This window comes from Pyxicephalus adspersus, chromosome 3 (genome assembly GCF_032062135.1).
Source record: "Pyxicephalus adspersus chromosome 3, UCB_Pads_2.0, whole genome shotgun sequence".
NCBI classification, from domain to species: Eukaryota; Metazoa; Chordata; class Amphibia; order Anura; family Pyxicephalidae; genus Pyxicephalus; species Pyxicephalus adspersus.
The window spans coordinates 11,952,948-11,971,424 of record NC_092860.1 but is presented as its reverse complement, the minus strand read 5'-3'; the positions used below and the strand labels follow the sequence as shown (position 1 = coordinate 11,971,424).

At 40.2% G+C, this 18,477-nt stretch overlaps 1 protein-coding gene across 3 annotated transcripts in view; it reads left to right on the top strand.

The window, feature by feature from the left end:
* Window positions 1-18,477, top strand: part of TBCD (tubulin folding cofactor D) — a 130,100-nt gene that overhangs the window by 2,526 nt on the left and 109,097 nt on the right. For all 3 annotated transcript variants that reach the window (XR_011919711.1, XR_011919710.1, XM_072403591.1), the window contains exons 3-9: window positions 277-458; window positions 1,884-1,934; window positions 2,873-2,970; window positions 3,103-3,204; window positions 4,538-4,684; window positions 4,792-4,847; window positions 7,073-7,205. Coding sequence is in view for 1 of the 3 variants with exons in the window: in XM_072403591.1 (XP_072259692.1) it covers window positions 287-458; window positions 1,884-1,934; window positions 2,873-2,970; window positions 3,103-3,204; window positions 4,538-4,684; window positions 4,792-4,847; window positions 7,073-7,205 (759 nt within the window). In the remaining 2 variants the exon portion in view is untranslated. The remainder of the gene's footprint in view (window positions 1-276; window positions 459-1,883; window positions 1,935-2,872; window positions 2,971-3,102; window positions 3,205-4,537; window positions 4,685-4,791; window positions 4,848-7,072; window positions 7,206-18,477) is intronic.

Sequence of the window (18,477 nt, the reverse complement as noted above, 5' to 3'; positions counted from 1 at the left end):
GTTTTGCATTTATGAATCACTATACCTAGAGTAATTTACCAAGAAATTAGGTTATTGTTTTTATCTATACAAACTTTGTGCCTAAAAATAGCCTCCCTTTCCTCTCCCTCTCCTTTCTCTTTTTTCGCTGTAAGATTTGTATTTGTATCCCTGTTGCTGATTTCCTTTCACTTCCTGTCAATAAAAAGCCAAAAGAGGTTCTAATCCCTCCCCAACAGTTGCTTATTGATAAGTGTGTGTGACCTTCTGACTTCTCTCTGGGTTTGTCCTCCATAGTTCAGTGAAAATGGGCACCGACAATAATGATCGCGATGAAGATGGGAGCCCTGAGGTCGTAACCCACGGTAACATTTTGGAAACGTTTACAGAGAAAAAAGAGACGCGAGATTTGATTGTCAGCCTGCGGACGGCCTGCGAGGAGTTGGTGACAAGAGAAGTCGCCACGCAGAGATTTATAGGTGAGGCCCCCTTATATATTATCGGCCAATCAGAGGACAGGAATCTGCCGTCAGATTTATACGATTGGTTTGGTTTCCTATGAGATCCTTTAGAGCAGGTGGTGTCAAATACACAGTAGGCCAAAATTAAAAACTCGGACAAAGTCGGGGGCCAAATTTGAAACTGAAATAGCACCACTACTACCATTCCCTGCATCAAGAAAACAGTCCAATGCGGGGCCATGCATAGGCAGAGAGGCCGCTGGTCTGTAGACGCAAGTGATGCCGCTACTACTATTCCCGGCATTATTTTCATCTATAAAACAGTCCAATACGGGGCCACGCATAGGCACAGAGACCGCTGGTCTATAGACACGAGTGTGCATTGTGTTATACACTACATTTACCCTGACGATAGAAGTATGTACATTGTGTTATACATTACATTCTCCAAACTGTAGACTTATGCACATCATTCTGTACACACATACTCTGTAGATCTGTATACACTGTGCTATACACTACATTTACCCAGGCTATACAATTATGTACATTGTGTTATAGGTTGTATTCTCCAAGCTGTAGACCTGTAAACATTGTACTTTACTCTGCATTCCACACTGTAGAACTATGTGCATTGTGCTATACATTAGATTTACAACATCACCGAACTCTACAACATCACATCACTCTTGTGTGAAGAGTGCAGTACATTATAGTCCTAAATTGTTGGACTGTGTGCTAAATGTTAAATTCCCAAGACTGAAGGGCTTGTATTGTGTCCTAACTTTTCAGAAGCCACCCAGAAACAGCCAGGTGGCTACTAAAAAAGTGCTGTGTGGAGTGCCCAGCTAAAATTGGCTTGGAGAACACCAGAACTGTGCACTGTGCTATACATTTCATTCCTTATACCTCAGGACTATGTACACTTTATTATACTCTGCATTCTGCAGACTTTTGAAGTATGTGCACAGTGCTATACACTATATTATCCAGACTGCTGAATAAGGTATTCTGTGCTATACATTAGATTGTCTATGTAAACTATGCTACAACAAATACTTTGCAGACTGCTGAATGGTGTGCACTGTGCTGTATACTACATTTTCCAGACTGCAGACATGTACACTGCGCCTTATACTACATTCCCCATATTATGTAAGTCTGTACGCTATGCTGTACATTACATGCTCCAATCTACAGACATGTACATTGTGCGGTACAATCTCCATATTACATAAGTCTGTATGCTATGCTGGTACACTACATTCTCCATATTACATACGTCTGTATGCTATGCTGTACACTACATTCTCCATATTACATAACTTTGTACTCCATGCTGTACACTACATTCTCCACACTGCATGTTTATACATGCAAACTGACTCCCAGTTAGTTTGATGTTTTGATCTCAGCATCTTACTGATCTGTTTTCCTTTATAGTTATCATGGACAAATACCAGGAACAGCCCCACCTTCTGGACCCACATTTAGGTAAGTCAAATGATCATGTGAAGAATAAAGAGAATTCTAGTGATGCGGTGGATTGCAGCTAAAGTTAAATTATTATTAAACAAGATTTATATAGTGCCAACATATTATACAGTGCTGTACGTTAAATACGGGTTGCAAACGACAGACAGATACAGGAAGAGGAGAGGACCCTACCCCGAAGAGCTTACAATCTAGCGGTGGTGGGGGGATATGGAATGGTGGGTAAGTAGTGAAGAAGAAGACAATGCAGATAAATGCAGAGCAGAAACACATATGGAAATGGTAATGTGTATATAAATGTGTGATTCCTTCAACAGCACCACTGTTCCTCCTCCTGATTTTTTTTTTTTGTTCTAACCATGAGCCCTGCTAAAGACCTCTTTCTCCCATCTATTCACCCTGCAGGGCAAGTCTGATTTCAGCTGTGGTTTGCATACGGCAATAAATAATGTTTATAACTTAGATTTTGTTTGACATATAAAATATAAAAACTTGTTAACAGAGTTGCTGGTTAGTCATACCATGCTTAAGATTTACCAGGGAAATGCTGCTTTGGGCTCCCTTTAGCTTAAGTTACAAAGAAGCAGAGTGTTTCTTCATGGGGTCAGTTCTGAATAGTAAGGGGTATAATGTAAATTATCTGACCCTGTATTTCGGCAGAGATCATTTGGTCCAGGATGTTGGTCACATGACCATGACTGAAACTCCCATTGTGACCATTATAATCATAAACCTGAGCTCGCTTCAGTGCTGCTCTAAAACCCTGGACATTGGACAGTGTTATGACACCCTTTCTGTGGCATAAGTAATTCCTCTGAACAGTGGGTGAGAGATGTAACAATGTCTTATGGTTTCACTAAAGTGTCTTTATAGCTGCTTTTAGTAGGCTGCATGACCCTCTTTTACCCTATTATTAATGATGATTTTCTCTCTTGCAGAGTGGATGTTGGAACTGTTACTGGACATAATTAGAGATAGGACATCCACACCCATCCTCTTCCACTTGGCCTTTAAATTCCTCTACATTATTGCCAAGGTATTAATGTCATTGCTCTATCTTTCTGATATTTTATATATATATATATATATATATATATATATATGTAATATGGCTGCTTTGTGCACTAGAATTGAAGGCTGTCAATCTTACAGATATCTTCTCTCGCAGGTTCGTGGTTATAAAATTTTTCTCCGCCTTTTCCCACACGAGGTGGTTGATGTACATCCAGTACTCAACATGATCAAGGTTGAGAATCCTGCTGATCCTGAGGTAAGCCAAATAATATTGTGATCCACTGACACTCCTGGAAGGTTTTATATTTAGAAGGAGTTTGCTGGTTCACCCTGTGTTTGCATGGGTTTCTTAGGACACTCCGGTTTCCTTCCACATCCTAAAAACATGCAGTTAGGTTAATTGGCTTACCTTTAAAAACTCACTTAAGACTATGTTAATAACGTGTGACTGTGGTGAAGATATTAGATTGTGAGCCTTTATGAGGGACAGTTAGTGATATGACAGTGAAATTTGTACAGCGCTGCATAATATGCTGGTGCTATATTAATACAAGTTAATAAGTTGTTATTATAACATAACAGTGATGGTTCATATTCTAGTAAACAGTGCCAGCACAGGTCTGATAATCAGCTTCAAGTGAATATTAGTCCTAAAATAGATATTTCATGCATGTGTATAGATGATGGTAAATTATGCAATGCATGTCACTTCTCATTTGTTGTTAATGCTGGCCATGAAAGGAAGGTGCCAGAACATACAGTGTATTCCAATTGGGCTGCATTGCTGCTGAGCAGTCAGAGTGCCCCCTCTGACTGCTGACCATCTCAAAAAACACCTACGGTATGCACTTGGGTGTCAGAACAGAAATGTCTGTTTGGGTAAATGCCAATCTGGAGAAGAGCAGACTGAAAGCAAAGTACAGGTAGTCCCCAAGTTAAGGACATCTGACATATAGATAACTGGATATGAATGGGGCTTCCCTGCTCATTGGTGTGCAGAATGGAGGCTTGATTGGGGGGAGGGAGTGGTTTGCATGACTTGCAAAAGAAGTCTTTTGCTAAACACAGCTGAGGTTGAGCTCTTCTGCAACATCTTGTAAATCTAATGGCCAAGACAAACTCTATAGTTGTTGTGTTTTTCTTTTGCATATCAAAGCAAAGCTTGCTCCAGAATTTATTAAATGCCTAGACATAAAGTTTTTTTTTTTTTGCTTTCTTTGTGATTAGCTCACAGTGAGGATTTTTATATTAACTGACTCCACCCTGCCTAATATTATGTTGAGACAAACATCCTTTCTAATTGAATTTATTCAAATAATGTACCTGTTCTGACTTACATAAAAATTCAACCTAAGAACAAACCTACAGTCCCTATCTCGTATTTAACCCAGGGACTACCTGTATACAGAAATGCAGGCTTTGGGAAGTGATGCCATCTTCCCGATGTCAGCCAATATAGCACGGCCCTGGTGTGATTAGGATCACCATAATATTCATATTACCCTACTGATACGTGTGCATTAATGTGTAATTGGAATTGACTTGTAAGGTGATAATATTCATTGTAACCCCCATTTATCTCAATGTAGACATGGGAAACCCGCTACATGCTGCTGCTGTGGCTGTCCATGGCTTGTCTTATTCCTTTTGATCTCTCTCGATTGGATGGGAATCTTTCTACAGAAGAGGGACAGAAACGCCAGTCCACCATGGATGCCATCCTGGAGGTGGCTAAGGTACGTGTGCTGCAATATGAACTCCCTGTGTTGTGTCTTTTCTTTTCCACCTAATAATCCTGGAATTGCCCTCTATAAATAATGTAATTTTGTTTGTTTTGTTTTAGTCCTACTTAGTAGTGAGTGACAAGGCCCGAGATGGAGCTGCAGTGCTGGTATCAAAGTAAGTTTGGATAATATTACTTCAAAGTATGTTCGGAAAGCAAACTGCTCACTTTTCATGTCACATCCAACGTCTCTTTTTAGGAAAGGCTTTGCCATTTTAACAATTCAGTAAAAGTAAAATCTGCTTAGTATAAAGTGCAAGAATGTAGCAGTGTTTAGTGCCACCTCTCTGCTGAAATGCTGGGCTGAGACGATCTCTGCTGCCAGCACTTTTCTTGTTTGCTAGAGGCCATTCATACAATTTGTTAGCAGCTTTAAAGTGGCGATTGGCATAAGCTACAATGTTCTAGGACTAAAAAAAACTGAAAAAGTTTAGAGAAATTACTCTAATCAAGTAAAGGGAGCTTTAATTGCCACTGTAGAGGTCTTGCAGTACCTTTTCTCCACTTTCGAAAGCTAATTCACCGATGAACAAAACCTCCTCCCTTGTTAATAAATCTGGCCATATTAATGTGGTGCACGCTTGGCTTTCTTTGTGGCTGCTTGAAAACAGCTAGTTAAGAATGTTTATTGCAGAAAGGGCATTGTTTCTTCTTTCTGCATTAAACAACCTACGCGCCTGTATTTTTTAAAATTCTGTTGTTAAAGTTTAATTTCACTTTAAACTTACCTAAGATTAGCTAAAAACTTCTAGGGTTTTGGTCACATGACTGTTGGCATTCGGTTCATTAACTCTGCCCTCCAGCGTTTTCTTTGTTAAATTTGTCCTTCAGTCCTGCACAGTGGTAGAGGCTCCTCTTCTGGACTGAAATAGCTTACTCTGATTCTACTTCATACAGTGAATTTCTTAAAGTGTACATCAGAAATTGGAAGTCAAATTGAGCCCCCCCCCCACCACCTACCACACACACGCACATGCGTGGGAGTTCGTTCAGTCCTTGTAGTCGCGGGAAAAGCTGGGATGTGCCCGGAATCCTGGAAATCAAAACAGAGGCATCTCAGTGATTTTCATTTATTGGAGCGATCAGGAAGGTGAGTATGTTTTTTTGCAAAAAGGACAACGCCTGTCCCTTTCTGCAAAAAAACCCTGCGTGATCGCACTTTTTTAAAGCGGATCTTTAATTCAACTTTAAGTTCCTGTAAACTTTAGAACTACTTGTGGATTTAGATTGCGGCCGCTAGATGGCAGTAAAGTACCTGCCAGGGCTCCATTTGTGTGCGACATAAGCACTCATAGCCCGAGGATACACTTCCACCTGAGTCATTCTACTGCTTTGTGAGCGATACATTTATTATGATTATGTCACTGCACTGCAAACTGCACAACAGTTTCTGATTTGTATCATAGGCGCAAATGTGGAAGTGAAGTCTTGTGACTGCATATTAAAAAAAAATAAAAAAGGGGGTCACTATAACAGCAAGCAAGACATAGCAAAATAATCTAACCAAAGTTTTACCTTTCCTCACATTATTATAAAGGTGCAGTTCCTCTGATACCACATTTCCCTCTTCCATTTCATAGATGTGCTATATTGTGCTTTTAACAAATCATTTTCCTGGGTCTGGGGCAATAATAATAATAATAATAATAATAATAATTCTTCTTTTTAAATGAGCTTGGTAAACATCTTTTAATTGGGCACCCTATGGGAATTGATGTTGAAACCCCAACCCATATTACCTAGTTTATCTGAAAACAGACATAGGCATGGTCTTGACTGACATCTTCCTCGTTCTGTAATGGGGACTAGGACTTGTAGTCAAATGAAACCACACTTACATTTGAATCTATGATCTTCTAGTTCATAAAGTCAAAAATCAAGATTAGAATTGATAGCTATCCAGTATTCTCCCCAGAATTTTTTTTAAGCTGGGTGGATAAGGCTGTGGTGGGTGACCCTGTATTGGATACAACTTTTCTGTAACCACCTAAAATTAGCCGGGTGGTAATGAAAAGTGCCAGGTGGTGCGCCCAACTAAAATTGGCTGGGGAGAACACTGGTATCACACAAAGCATGTCCAAAAATTTGCCTTTTCTTCTCCCTTTGTAAACCCTTTAAAGGGCTTGCATTGGAAAAAGTAGCAGACGTTCAGATCTCAAAAGATGTTTTCAGAAAAAAAATGAGCTTTATCTGGAGAAAGAAGTTTATTGAAGAATTTATTTAGCTAGGAGATCTGGAGAATGTTGTGCTTTAGGAAAATGCTCAGTACACTGGAAGTCTCTTGTTATACATGGGAATTGATCTAGTTTCCTTAGTTTATTGATACCTTATTGTAATACAGGTTCATCACTCGCCCGGATGTGAAACAGAAGAGAATGGCGGATTTCTTGGACTGGTGTCTCTCAGTCTTGTCAAACTCTTCTTACCTGACCATCGAGGGAAGGAACGCCATGGATGGGATCCTGCAGGCCTTGGTATGATAATATGGATGGAGTAATAAGAATGTGTGAGAGGTCCTCTTTATTGCTGCTCATAAAAAAGCCAGCAGAGTAACTGTACAGAGGTCCTTCTGTAAACAATGTTTTGATTTATTGTACCTTGGTAGTTATGAGCATCCTGTAGAGTGATAGGTCTGCTAAACCAGCGGTGGCCAACCGGTGGTCTGTAAGAAACTTTTCGTGGTCCGCGGCTCTGTCTGGTGCACCACTGAGTGGGGACAGGAGAAGGACCACGCTGGGAAGAAGTACTGGCCAGAGCCGCAGTCCATGCCCCCCGTACAGATCGCAGGCTCAGGGCGGTGGTCCAAAGACACAACCCGCCCAGTCTCCCATTGCGGGCTCAGAACTGCGATGGGAGAGTGGGTGAGTTCTGGCATCATGACGTCACTATGGGGGAAGCTTCTTCCCCTTAGAGTGACACTTGGCTCCCCATGCATGTGCGTTTCGAAGCCAGAAAATTTAGTGGTCTGTGGGTCCAAAAACGTTTGCAGCCACTGTGCTAAACCGTCATTTCTCCTGCCATGTTGTTTGGCAGAATTATTATTATTAATAAACAGGATTTATATAGCTCCATTATATTATGCAGCGCTGTACATTAAATAGGAATCCCTTATTGTTGGAAACATTGAGTTGATGTTATGTGGTCACATGATTTTATGAATGAGTAGAGCTCTCAGCAGAGCCATTTACAAACCATTTGAAATATATGTCCACGCAACAAGTGTGAATCTGTATTCAAAATGTTTTTTTTCTTTCATTCTGGGGGACCCTTGCTTGAAGGACCCTTGTGTGTATTTGGGACTTCTGTCTCTGGAACTGAAAGTTCCGGAGACATTTCTGTAAGAGTGGGTATCCCTAAATGTCTTGTGTTTCTGATAGATAGAAGGCAAAATAATACTAGTTTCTACTCTGTCTACATCTAAAAATTAATTCTGCTTACAAAACATTTTTAGCAAATATTCTGGTGTGAATAGCCCCGTCAAAGTGGAACCTTAAAGAGTCCCACTTTTAAGTTAACATGATCAGGTAGGTCATTATTGCAGAAAGGGACAGGCGATGTCCCTTTTGCAAAAATGTGTCTTACCTGCTTGATTGCTTCTGGTTTCTTGGTGTCAAAGCTGAGTTGCACATTATTATCTTGCCTGTGATGCTCATATAAGTGAATTGGGCGCAGATTTAGTTCCGCTTTAAGGCTTTCTGAAAAGCATCAATCCATCATGGCACTCAACACATCTGTAGAAAACCATCACCTACCTAAGTAATGGGTTTTGTTGGTGAATACTTGCATTCACCTCCCTCCCAAAGCAAGGGATCGTGGCGGGGGTAAAGAATGCAAGTTACTGAACAAGGCCTGACATCTGCATGTGGGGGTAACACTGATAATCATTCATGGCTGCATGTCCCCTTATGGGCCAGTCCTAAAATAATGGCAAACTTATAGAGGTTGTGATACTACTAGAGTTCCTCTAGAGGGCGCAGTTGTTGTGTTTTCCCTGTGTGTATTAAGCTGATACCAGAATAGTAGTTTATTATCTTTGTCATGTTGTAGGGTTCACATGAATGAATGAACCAGTGTTTGTAAATTCCCTTGACTAAGGTGTGAAGTGAAAGCCGTATTACAGATGTTCCCTTGTTGGGTATAGAAACTGCTTTCATTCTGTGACAAACGGTCCCATTTATAGTAAGAAATGGGCAGTAAAAAGGCTTCAACCTACAGTTTTGTTCTCATTAGTGTTCTGTATAGGTTTATCTACCCCTTGGAAACTTTGACCTTTGAAAAAATCCACCTCACTTGGGATTCTGTTTTACTAAAGTACATAACAAAATTAAAATGATCATTTGTTGTCTAAGCTGAGTTTTCCCCCTATTTTTATTTAAGCTAATAACTATAAATATAGCATTGTGAGCATTATACAGGGGCCAATGCATTCAAGGTGTGCAGTGTGCCAATTATTTCTCCGTATTTCAAATGTGTTAATAATTTTCTTTATATTTATTTTATGTGCTAGCCAAGCTGTCCAGCAAACATGACCGGGGCTGCAAACAGCCTTTTGATAATGCTGGGGTGCTTACAATTGTTTCCCATTTTTTTTAAGGCATACATTAAGCATATACACAAATGCTGCAGCTGGGCTTAAACCTGCTTGGTTTCTTTCTTACGTTCCACTATGGCTATATAAGTTTGACTAAAACTATTATGATGGCTGGGGAGGCTGGCAAATAATCTGTCTTGGTGGGAAACACTCAATTCAGAGTTGATGCAAGTGACAGACTGCATCCTACATGTCATTTCTTATGAACCTGAATCTTTTACAGTGTGTGAAATCTGCTTTGCAGAGTTTGTAATTCAGAAATGGGCCTCCTTCTGGAAAAAGTAGTTCTATATTATTATTCCAGTGCTTAGTGTAATTTATCTGTAATAATTCACAAATGATTAGAAATAGGGTGAAATGTTTATATTTGCAAAGCACAAGCAATGATGTATCTCTGTCCTCGTATGATGAGTTAGGTAGGGATGATCCATCGCTTCGCTGTACCTTGTAAAATTTCCTCTCCTCACCTGTGTGAGCCATCCTTGCATCATGCAGCAACCTGCTGCTTTTTTTTTTTTTTTTTTACTGCTCCATAATCTGATAATTCGTCTTGAGGGTTTGGCTGCCGCTGAGTTCACCTGTTCATTAGCTGAACCAAACTGAAGCGATACTTGCTTAAGTAACACTGAAACCAGCAGGCCTCCATTTTGCCTTGCAGCAATTTGTCTTCCTGTCCTCAATAAGCTGAATATTATAATTTAGTGCTTTGTTATTTCCTTATGTTTTAACCTGCAGCCTCCTCACAGTTGCATCCTCTCTTGGACTGAACGGGCTCACTTTAATTTCACTGCATGCCAAGGGCTTCTCACAATGTACATTAGAAGCTGCAGTAAGCCAGAACCCACCTGATTTTCCAGCATCCAGTGTCTCCTAGCTCCTCTCTCCTGTCTCTGGCTCACTCCTTTTAGTCATTGGATTTTAGTTTTTTCAAGCATGGTAAATTGGAAGCTTATGTAGGGGGTACAAATGGCAGTTTGTATTAAAATGCAGCCTGTCTAGTCACACGCACTCCTCCATACTACCCCATCAAGACGTTTTAATATTTACAATAATTTTCCCTGGAGCCAGTGCACTGCTTGCATCAGGATTAAGGGCTATTGAGAGAAATAGTGAGGCATGGTGCCCAATCCCTAATATTTCCTACATGATTTACCATAATAATGTCAATTCAGAAATCACTTTAAAATTTTCATCAATTTTAAAACGTAACTCCAGGTTCCCTCTCCACTCCCCCAGTCCCTGTGTAATGATGGGAGTGGAGTTCAGCATTGTCCATTGAGCACAGGCTGACATGATGGCAAACCCCAGGAAGGTTGGTCAGTGATGCCATGGACTCACAAGATACCTGTAAACCCTTCTGGGGAAGGGGACAAAGTGACCTCAGGGGACAGTGCTGGAGAGGGAGAGTTTCAGAAAATCCTGCTTTATTAAAAAAATTTTAGGACTTAGGGAATTTTTAATTAAGTCTAATAGCTGGATTTGAGCTTTAAATCTCTAACTTTTATCAGAAAATACCTGGTGATCCTGCCACGAAGCATCTACAGAACTAGATTGACAATGGCAGCCATCTATGTCCTTCAGAAAAGGGTCATTACATTCAAAACTGATACTTCATTGCAGAATGCATGGAATGGAACCGTATAGCCATTTGATTTTCCGATCTTTAAATTTTGCATGGATTGGCCCTCCTCTTCTGCACTCCATCTTCATGTCATGTCTCTGCTTTGGCCATAAAGGATTAATTGGAAACTTATTGTTTTCAAATGGGTCCTGAAAATCCCCAACCAAGGTTGGTAGTGATATGGAAATGGAGCTAAATAAATTTTGAAAGTTCTGTAAAATGAAGCCTAGTGTCCTGCCTTTAATCTCTCTGATGGCCCTTTCATGGCGGGCAGTAATACTTTAATCCAGCACGTTACGCCCAGGATCGAAGACACACTGTGTTTTTTCCCTCCAGAGCACCTTTCTGATTTTCTTTCATTAGTTGGAGAAGAATAAAAGAAATATTCATCTTCTAAGTGGTTATGCCAGTTTAATCAACTTGAAACTCCAGTTTTTAGCCTCTGGTATTCATTTGGAGATATAAACCCCACAGACCTTCTTCTTTGTACAGTGGTGACCCTCCCTTCCTAAACCGCCTGCTTCCACTTGTAACAAATGCAGGCTTTGTTAATGTTGGACGGGGCCCTGGCTATGGTCTAGGTATCAGGTGGCACTGATCACTGAGTTTAATTTGCTAATAAGCTTTACTGGGTGTCAGAAGTGTAGACATTTTTCTGTTCCAGAAAGCTTCTAGTGATCTAATTCCAGCAGATCCTTTTCAAGAGCAGTAATTGCCTCCTAATTAGGTTTAACACAAAGTCTTATCTCCTGCTGTCTGACCTATTCATGCTCCACTTTTCCGCCTGACTGGCCCTCAGAAGAAGAAATATTCATACTGGAGCTGTGGAGTAGTGTTTTAGTTCTGGTTTGTAGGTATGTAATAAGCACTGCAACCCACCGCAACACCTGAACTTTTATCATTAAAGCAGGCTTAATTCACCCGCCTTTCCATAGGGTAACCTTCTGAATGCCAAGATTCTCCTAATACACTTGTGGCTTCTTCCAGGGTTCACCAAGGCTCCTTGAATTCCACATTGTTTGCCATCCTGGAATGATGTAACTCCCATGCATGCAATGCAGGCAGATAAATTTGTTTTATTGCAGAAGGGACCTCACCTGCCCTTTCTGCAGTAAAGAACCGGCCTAATCACAATTTTTCAATTTTTATTTTTTTATTTTTTTATTTTTTTGCTTTAAGGAAAATTGCTTCACCTACAGCAGGTTTTACATCCTTATTCACTTCTCAAAATTTAACCAATCAGATTATGAGAATTAAACATGTGATGGGTTATATGTCATATCTACTTAATAAGATATAAATGATATTCCAGCAATGCATTGCAGGAGATCTATGCAAACTGTGATGCATAGCAACAGGATACAAGCATATGTGGTCCGGCTTTTTAAGTTAATGCAAGAGGAATCTGTATAATGTTGTCAGAGAGACTGGGGTCATATATTAGCACAATTTAATATATAGATAAGGTAAGTATGCCCATTATCATTGTGACCTGAACATGATGTACATTGCAAATCAGTTTGTGATATACACATCCTATGTTACATATCATGTTTTTTCCACACGGTCTAGATTTGCAAACTGATTAGTAGTACTATAGTCTACATGAGCTGTTATTCATAAAAGCTATATCCAGGAGTGCTCAACCCAAGCATTTTTTTAAGCTGGGTGGGAAGAAATTATAGGTGGGTGGTAGCCCCTGTATTGTGACCCAACTCTTCAGTAACCACCGAAAAGCAGCCGGGTGGTGCTCCTGTCTAAAAGGGGCTGGGGAGAACACTGTCAGGGCAGGTGACCTTCACACAACATATCTGGGAATCTGGAGAAGTTTAGACTGTCTGATTGTAACATATGTGCCCCTCTTTGTCCATAAAAGTGAGTTGACAGTTCATTGGGCATCATAGCCTACCGATGATCATGATTATGGGTTACCAGCTTGTTGGAGTGAACACATGGGAAAACATCAGTTTTGTGAGTGTAGCATTCCACTGGTAAGCTGTTTTTTTTAGTATTAAAACTGATTGTTCTCTAGTGAGTATTCCTGCAGGAAGAATGGCTTATTCTGTCTATATCTATATCTACAACAATTAAAGCTCACCCATCTGTTCAGTTTTACACAATTGTACAGGCTCCTTTCCTACATTGAAATTTCTTTCTTGGATTTCACTTCACACTGTGAGTGTCTCACAATGTGCATTAGATGCTGCAGCAAGCCAGATAGAGCTCCGCCTCATTTTCTAGCTAGAGGACGTCCAGCATGACTTAGCCCTTCCCTCCCTAGCCTGGCCAGGGGGAAATAAAAAAAAAAAAAAAAAAGAATTGTATATTTATTGGATTTCCATTTTTTCAGTCATGGTGGCTCAGCATTACATGTAGATATTACCTATGGCTGTATGCATGCAAACACAGAATACTAGGAATGTCCACTTCTCCAAACTAACATCCACCCATCAAGGCATTTTAGCATGTGGGTAACAGCTGGCACAGTGCTTACATCAGGAGTGAGCTTTAAAGAGATACTTTATGTCTCTAAAAGAATATGGAGTCTCTAGTTTTGACTTTACTCAATGAAAACGCTTCCCCATACATAAACTAACAAACTCTCTTATTTCTTTTTTCTTTTTGCCCTGACATCAAATCTTGAAATCCACGTGGACTGCTGCTGATAACAATTTTTTTCTTTTGGGCAGTCTTAGATTTTTGTGTGTGGATGAAATTGGTGTGCCCCACTTGTTGATCATGGCATATCCCAGATCTGATTTCATTCCTAAGCAATCTTCTAAAAGAATCAGCCAATGTCATAACCGCAGAGAATTGGAGCACAGTGACACCTTGTCAAAACACCGTCCTATTAATCTTTCACAGCATGAGGTGGACAGGCAAGTTTTACCCCTGTAAGACACACTTAATGCTTTTCTTTCTGGCACACCTATACTGCACTACAGCATTCTGCTATGCCTGTCTGGGCTTGTACCTCTCCCTGCACTGTGACATTCCCCCACATCACTCCATTCCACCTGTTAACACAACAGGTGTGTGGTTTCAGCGCAGGTAAAGCAGGTGCTTCACTACATCTCATTTATACAGGTTTAGCTTTTTTTTTAAGAAGCTTTTTTGCAACCGCAAACTCCTAGAAAGGAAAAAGCTTGTGTTGCTGCATCCATTCAGCTACAATGGAAGAAGAACAGCCGAAATATGCCTAAAGCAGAACTCCAGACAGAAATAGGAGTAGCCCAATAAAACATTAAAAACAGGTTTTGCTGCAATGTTCTTCTTTTAATCAGAAGATTTCCCCTGCAGTGATTTGTTTCTGGATGGCTTCAGCCTGATGGCTTGCATCATGCAAACCACTTCCTGGGTCCAGGTCATCCTAACCCACCCCCAGCCTAAAAATGGACAGTAAAAGGAGAAGCAGTACATCCATAAGTCTATCTTTCTTATTTCACCTACTGACGACTTCTGTCATTGTGCTTCTTGTTAGCAAATTAACTGATTGGCAGATTGTGCCTCTTCCTCTCACACGTCGGCCCTTCTGCATAAGGACTAAAAAAAGATGTACATTAGGTCCAATGTGGGGAGCATGGTTGGCTCAGAGGTAGCACTCTTGCCTTTGCAGTGCTGTGTCCCAGGTTCGAATCTCGACCAGGACATTATCTGCATGGACTTTGCAGGTTCCCCCTGTGTTTTTGCGTGGGTTTCCTCCGGGTACTCTGGTTTCCTCCCACATTCAGAAAATATGCTGTTAGGTTAATTGGATTCCCCCAAATTGACCTCAGACTGTATTATAGACATATGACTTTGGTAGGGACATTAGATTGTGAGCTCCTTTAGAGACAGTGACATGACTATGGACTTTGTAAAGTGCTGCCTAACATGTTGGCGCTATATAAACACTGTGTAATAATAATGTATGTACTACCCTGCTTGTATTTATAAATTACTCACACTTGGATAGTACACACTCTGTCCTCTCACTGCATTGCAGATATACCTTAGCTGAAGACTCTTAAGCATCTGACACTTTACGTTGGATACCTGGCCCTATTTTTCATTCAGTGGTTTGAGCCTTTGACCCCCTTGTGTCATGTAGTGACATATAGACTGGTGTAAGAAACCAGAGAGTGCAGCAGAGGACCAGGAATCCATCATACTGGAAGTTGTGAATTCTGAGGTTCCTTCAAGCAGTCAAATCTCTGAAAGAAATGATAAATGTAAACTCTCTATGTTGCAGGAGGTTTTTTCTTAAATTAATATTCTGGCCTTTGAAATTCTTGAAAGTACATTTGTAGTTTTCAGGTAAATGATCTGCTGCAATGTAGAAAGGTAGAGAAGGTCAGCATTGCCTTTTTTTCCCCAAGTCATGGCAGTTTAAGAATAATTCTTAATATTCCTTCATAGCCAGGTAACCTCTAAATTCATGCCAGCAAGCCTTGCCACTTCCATATTTACTGAAATACGATTACAGTGTTGCTCTGGGATGCTGAATGACAGCTGAACCTGTTACACAACTCTCCTTCAGCCTAATCCTCTGAAACATGGCGACACTGTCGCAGTACTGAGCTTTAGGCATATCTGAGGCCAAAAAATTTGTTTGGTTTTAGGGAGTGGTTGAACGCCTTTGTTTATGTCTGTGCCACCTTTGGGAGATTTCTTCTTATTTCCTGCCTTGGAGACACAACAGGAAGTAAGGGAATATTTAAGTGCAGAGATAGCCTTCTAGACAATTTTCACTAGGCCCCAATGGAAGCTGTAGCCATTTTTCCTTTTTTGTTGGCAATTGTAAAATTGTGTATTTCCCATTTCTTTCCATCACCAAGGGGTGAATTATCATTCAAACTTAAGTGAACTTGCAATATAATGCCAATCCTTCCAGTGGGGCTGCCCCCACCACCTGATGTCTAAATCCTGCATAAGAGAAAAATTTTGGAACTAATTATAAAAATAAGTCTTAACTTATAGTCTTCTTCTGCCAAGCTTGCCTAATTGAGGTGACATTAGTTGTGTGTCCTTAGGGATCCTGGGAAAGTCAAGGATCCCAAATCTATCAAGAACACCCTTCAGTACAGTGCAATTGCTCCTTTTCATTAGAATTAAAATTCTTAGTTATCCCAAGGCCCATTTGTTTATGCCCAGGGACTTCAGTAATAGGACAGCATGGGGTGAGCATTTTAATGGCAACATAAATACAAGGAGGTTATTTAGCACATATCTAAAATGACTTTAATTCCAAAGATAAAAGAATAGAAAGTTGTACAAATATTCACTGGGCCAGTATGGTGTTTTCTACTGGATTGTATTCAAGATAAAGAACCAGAAAACAATCAATCAGTTGTCTCGAACCCCGATGCATTTTGTAATTCTCTTTGCTGGCCACCCAGACACAGCAGTGCAGCATTGAGGAGTGCAGGTGCCGGAAGTACACACGTCTACAGGACATAGGTGTACCTATAGAACACCATCTTTTTGGATGATCTGACTAAAACTAGACCCTCCCAGATATTTAACATTACGTCTCCTCAAACCCTTAAGAAGCCAAAAAACGGTGAAACGCGTTGGTAATTAAGACAATCTGTAATAGTTTGTTTTCTAGCTCTTTATTTTGAAACCAATCTGGTGTAATAGGAATATTATGTCTAGTGTCATACTGGCCCAATGATTATTTGTACAACTTTCTGTGATTTTTATCTATGGAAGTAAACTTGTGTGATATAAATGTAATAAAAAGCCCCCCTAGCTTTTCTTTTCCCAATACTAATCCAGTTCATTTGGGGCGGGTGTAAGTTTGTTGAAACATGAGGACAGAGGGAAATCTCTCTCTATATATATATTGCTATAAATGCATTTAAGAGCATGCACTGATTTCCATGCAACAGGGGGTAGGAGGGAGCCACATAGGTGGACTTCGCATTAACAAATTAGACAAATTAAGACTCTTAGATCCCCTACCTTCGTTCTTCACAGTATTGCCTTTTTACTACTATACAGGTACTCTTTTAATATAATATACAAAATAAATATAATATAATATGCAAAAATCAAATTTCACACTCTTACATGTGTTTTTTATTATATAATGGAGTTTGTAGCTTCATCCATTGACCAAAAATAAATAAAAGGCTTCTTAACTTTTATTCCTTACATAATTGGTGAACAGGACAGGTGCACCCAGCAGACAGAGAGTTAATCTGTAGCACTTAATGATGATCCACAATAAAATTGCTGGGACAAATGCCTCCTGGTCCAAGGGTACACCTATAATAACCTATGATTAGCTGTCAGGTGACAACCCAGCTTGGTTTGAGCTCAAGGCATTGACCCACCCATTTCTTTCGTGACACAGATGCCATCGTCTACAGGTAGCCCCAGGTGCCATAACTGGAAAAACAATTCAGTCTTTTAATTACGGCTGTAAATAAGAGCGACATCTGCATTGTGCGATGACTAGCCTAAATATTTTCTATCATGCATACCTTAACAAACGGCAGTATCGAGGTTGGCACATACTTTTGGCAGTGTACCCCATAGTGGTGACCTGTATATTATATGTAGATGTATTATACTCCAGTACATTAGCTCATGTAATAATATTACATCGCTGCCTCTTCTGTGTGTAGCTCAGAGACTGTCAGGTGCATTACCCTGAGGCAGTGGTAACAGGTGCTGTAACGCGGTCCTCTTGCACAGGACCCAGAGGCAGCAAAACATACAATATGTTGCCTGAAGTCCCCTCATATTTTTCTGGGGTGTGATACGAAGATGGAATGTGCATGGCCTGTGGGGTTTGTTTTTAAAACACATTTTTTGTTTCTATACAAAGGGTTTTATTTTCATCAGAACCTGGTTTTTCTCCACAAAAGTTTCACAATAACTTGTTTTAGGATCTTTGTCTTTTGCTGTATTTTGCATAGTAACTTCTCACCTTTTCAGCTGTTTTGCTTTGAAAGCCCAACCTAATACTTCATGTAATGTATGGGCTAATACTTCATAAAAGGCCCATTTTCAGCTATGTCTGTGAAATACAAGTCAGGTTATAACAAAGAAGAGGATCAATGGGCCCTTTTAGTTTCTAGTAAAAATAATAAAAAGTGCAGCATAAAGGTGTTAAATAAATATTAATGAAATAAACTAGATTTCTGCTTGTAATGCATCGGAAATGCTGGGTTCTCATGAATATGAAGCATCTCTGTGATGTAACCGGTTTGTAGTGATCGGATTGGCTGCGTTCTCATAATTTTAAAACTTCTTGGTGATGTCACCGGTCTCTAGTGATCGGTTTGGCTGTGGTCTCATGAATATGAAGTATCTCTGTAATGTCACCGGGTACTAGTGATCAGATAGGATGTGTTCTCATAATTACAAAATGTCTTGGTGATGTCACAGGTCTCTAGTGATCGGATTGGCTGCATTCTCATAATTATGAAACTTCTTGGTGATGTCACCGGTCTCTAGTGATCGGATTGGCTGCGTTCTCATAAAAATGAAGCATCCCTGTAATGTTACAGGTCTCTAGTGATCGGATTGGCTGCGTTCTCAT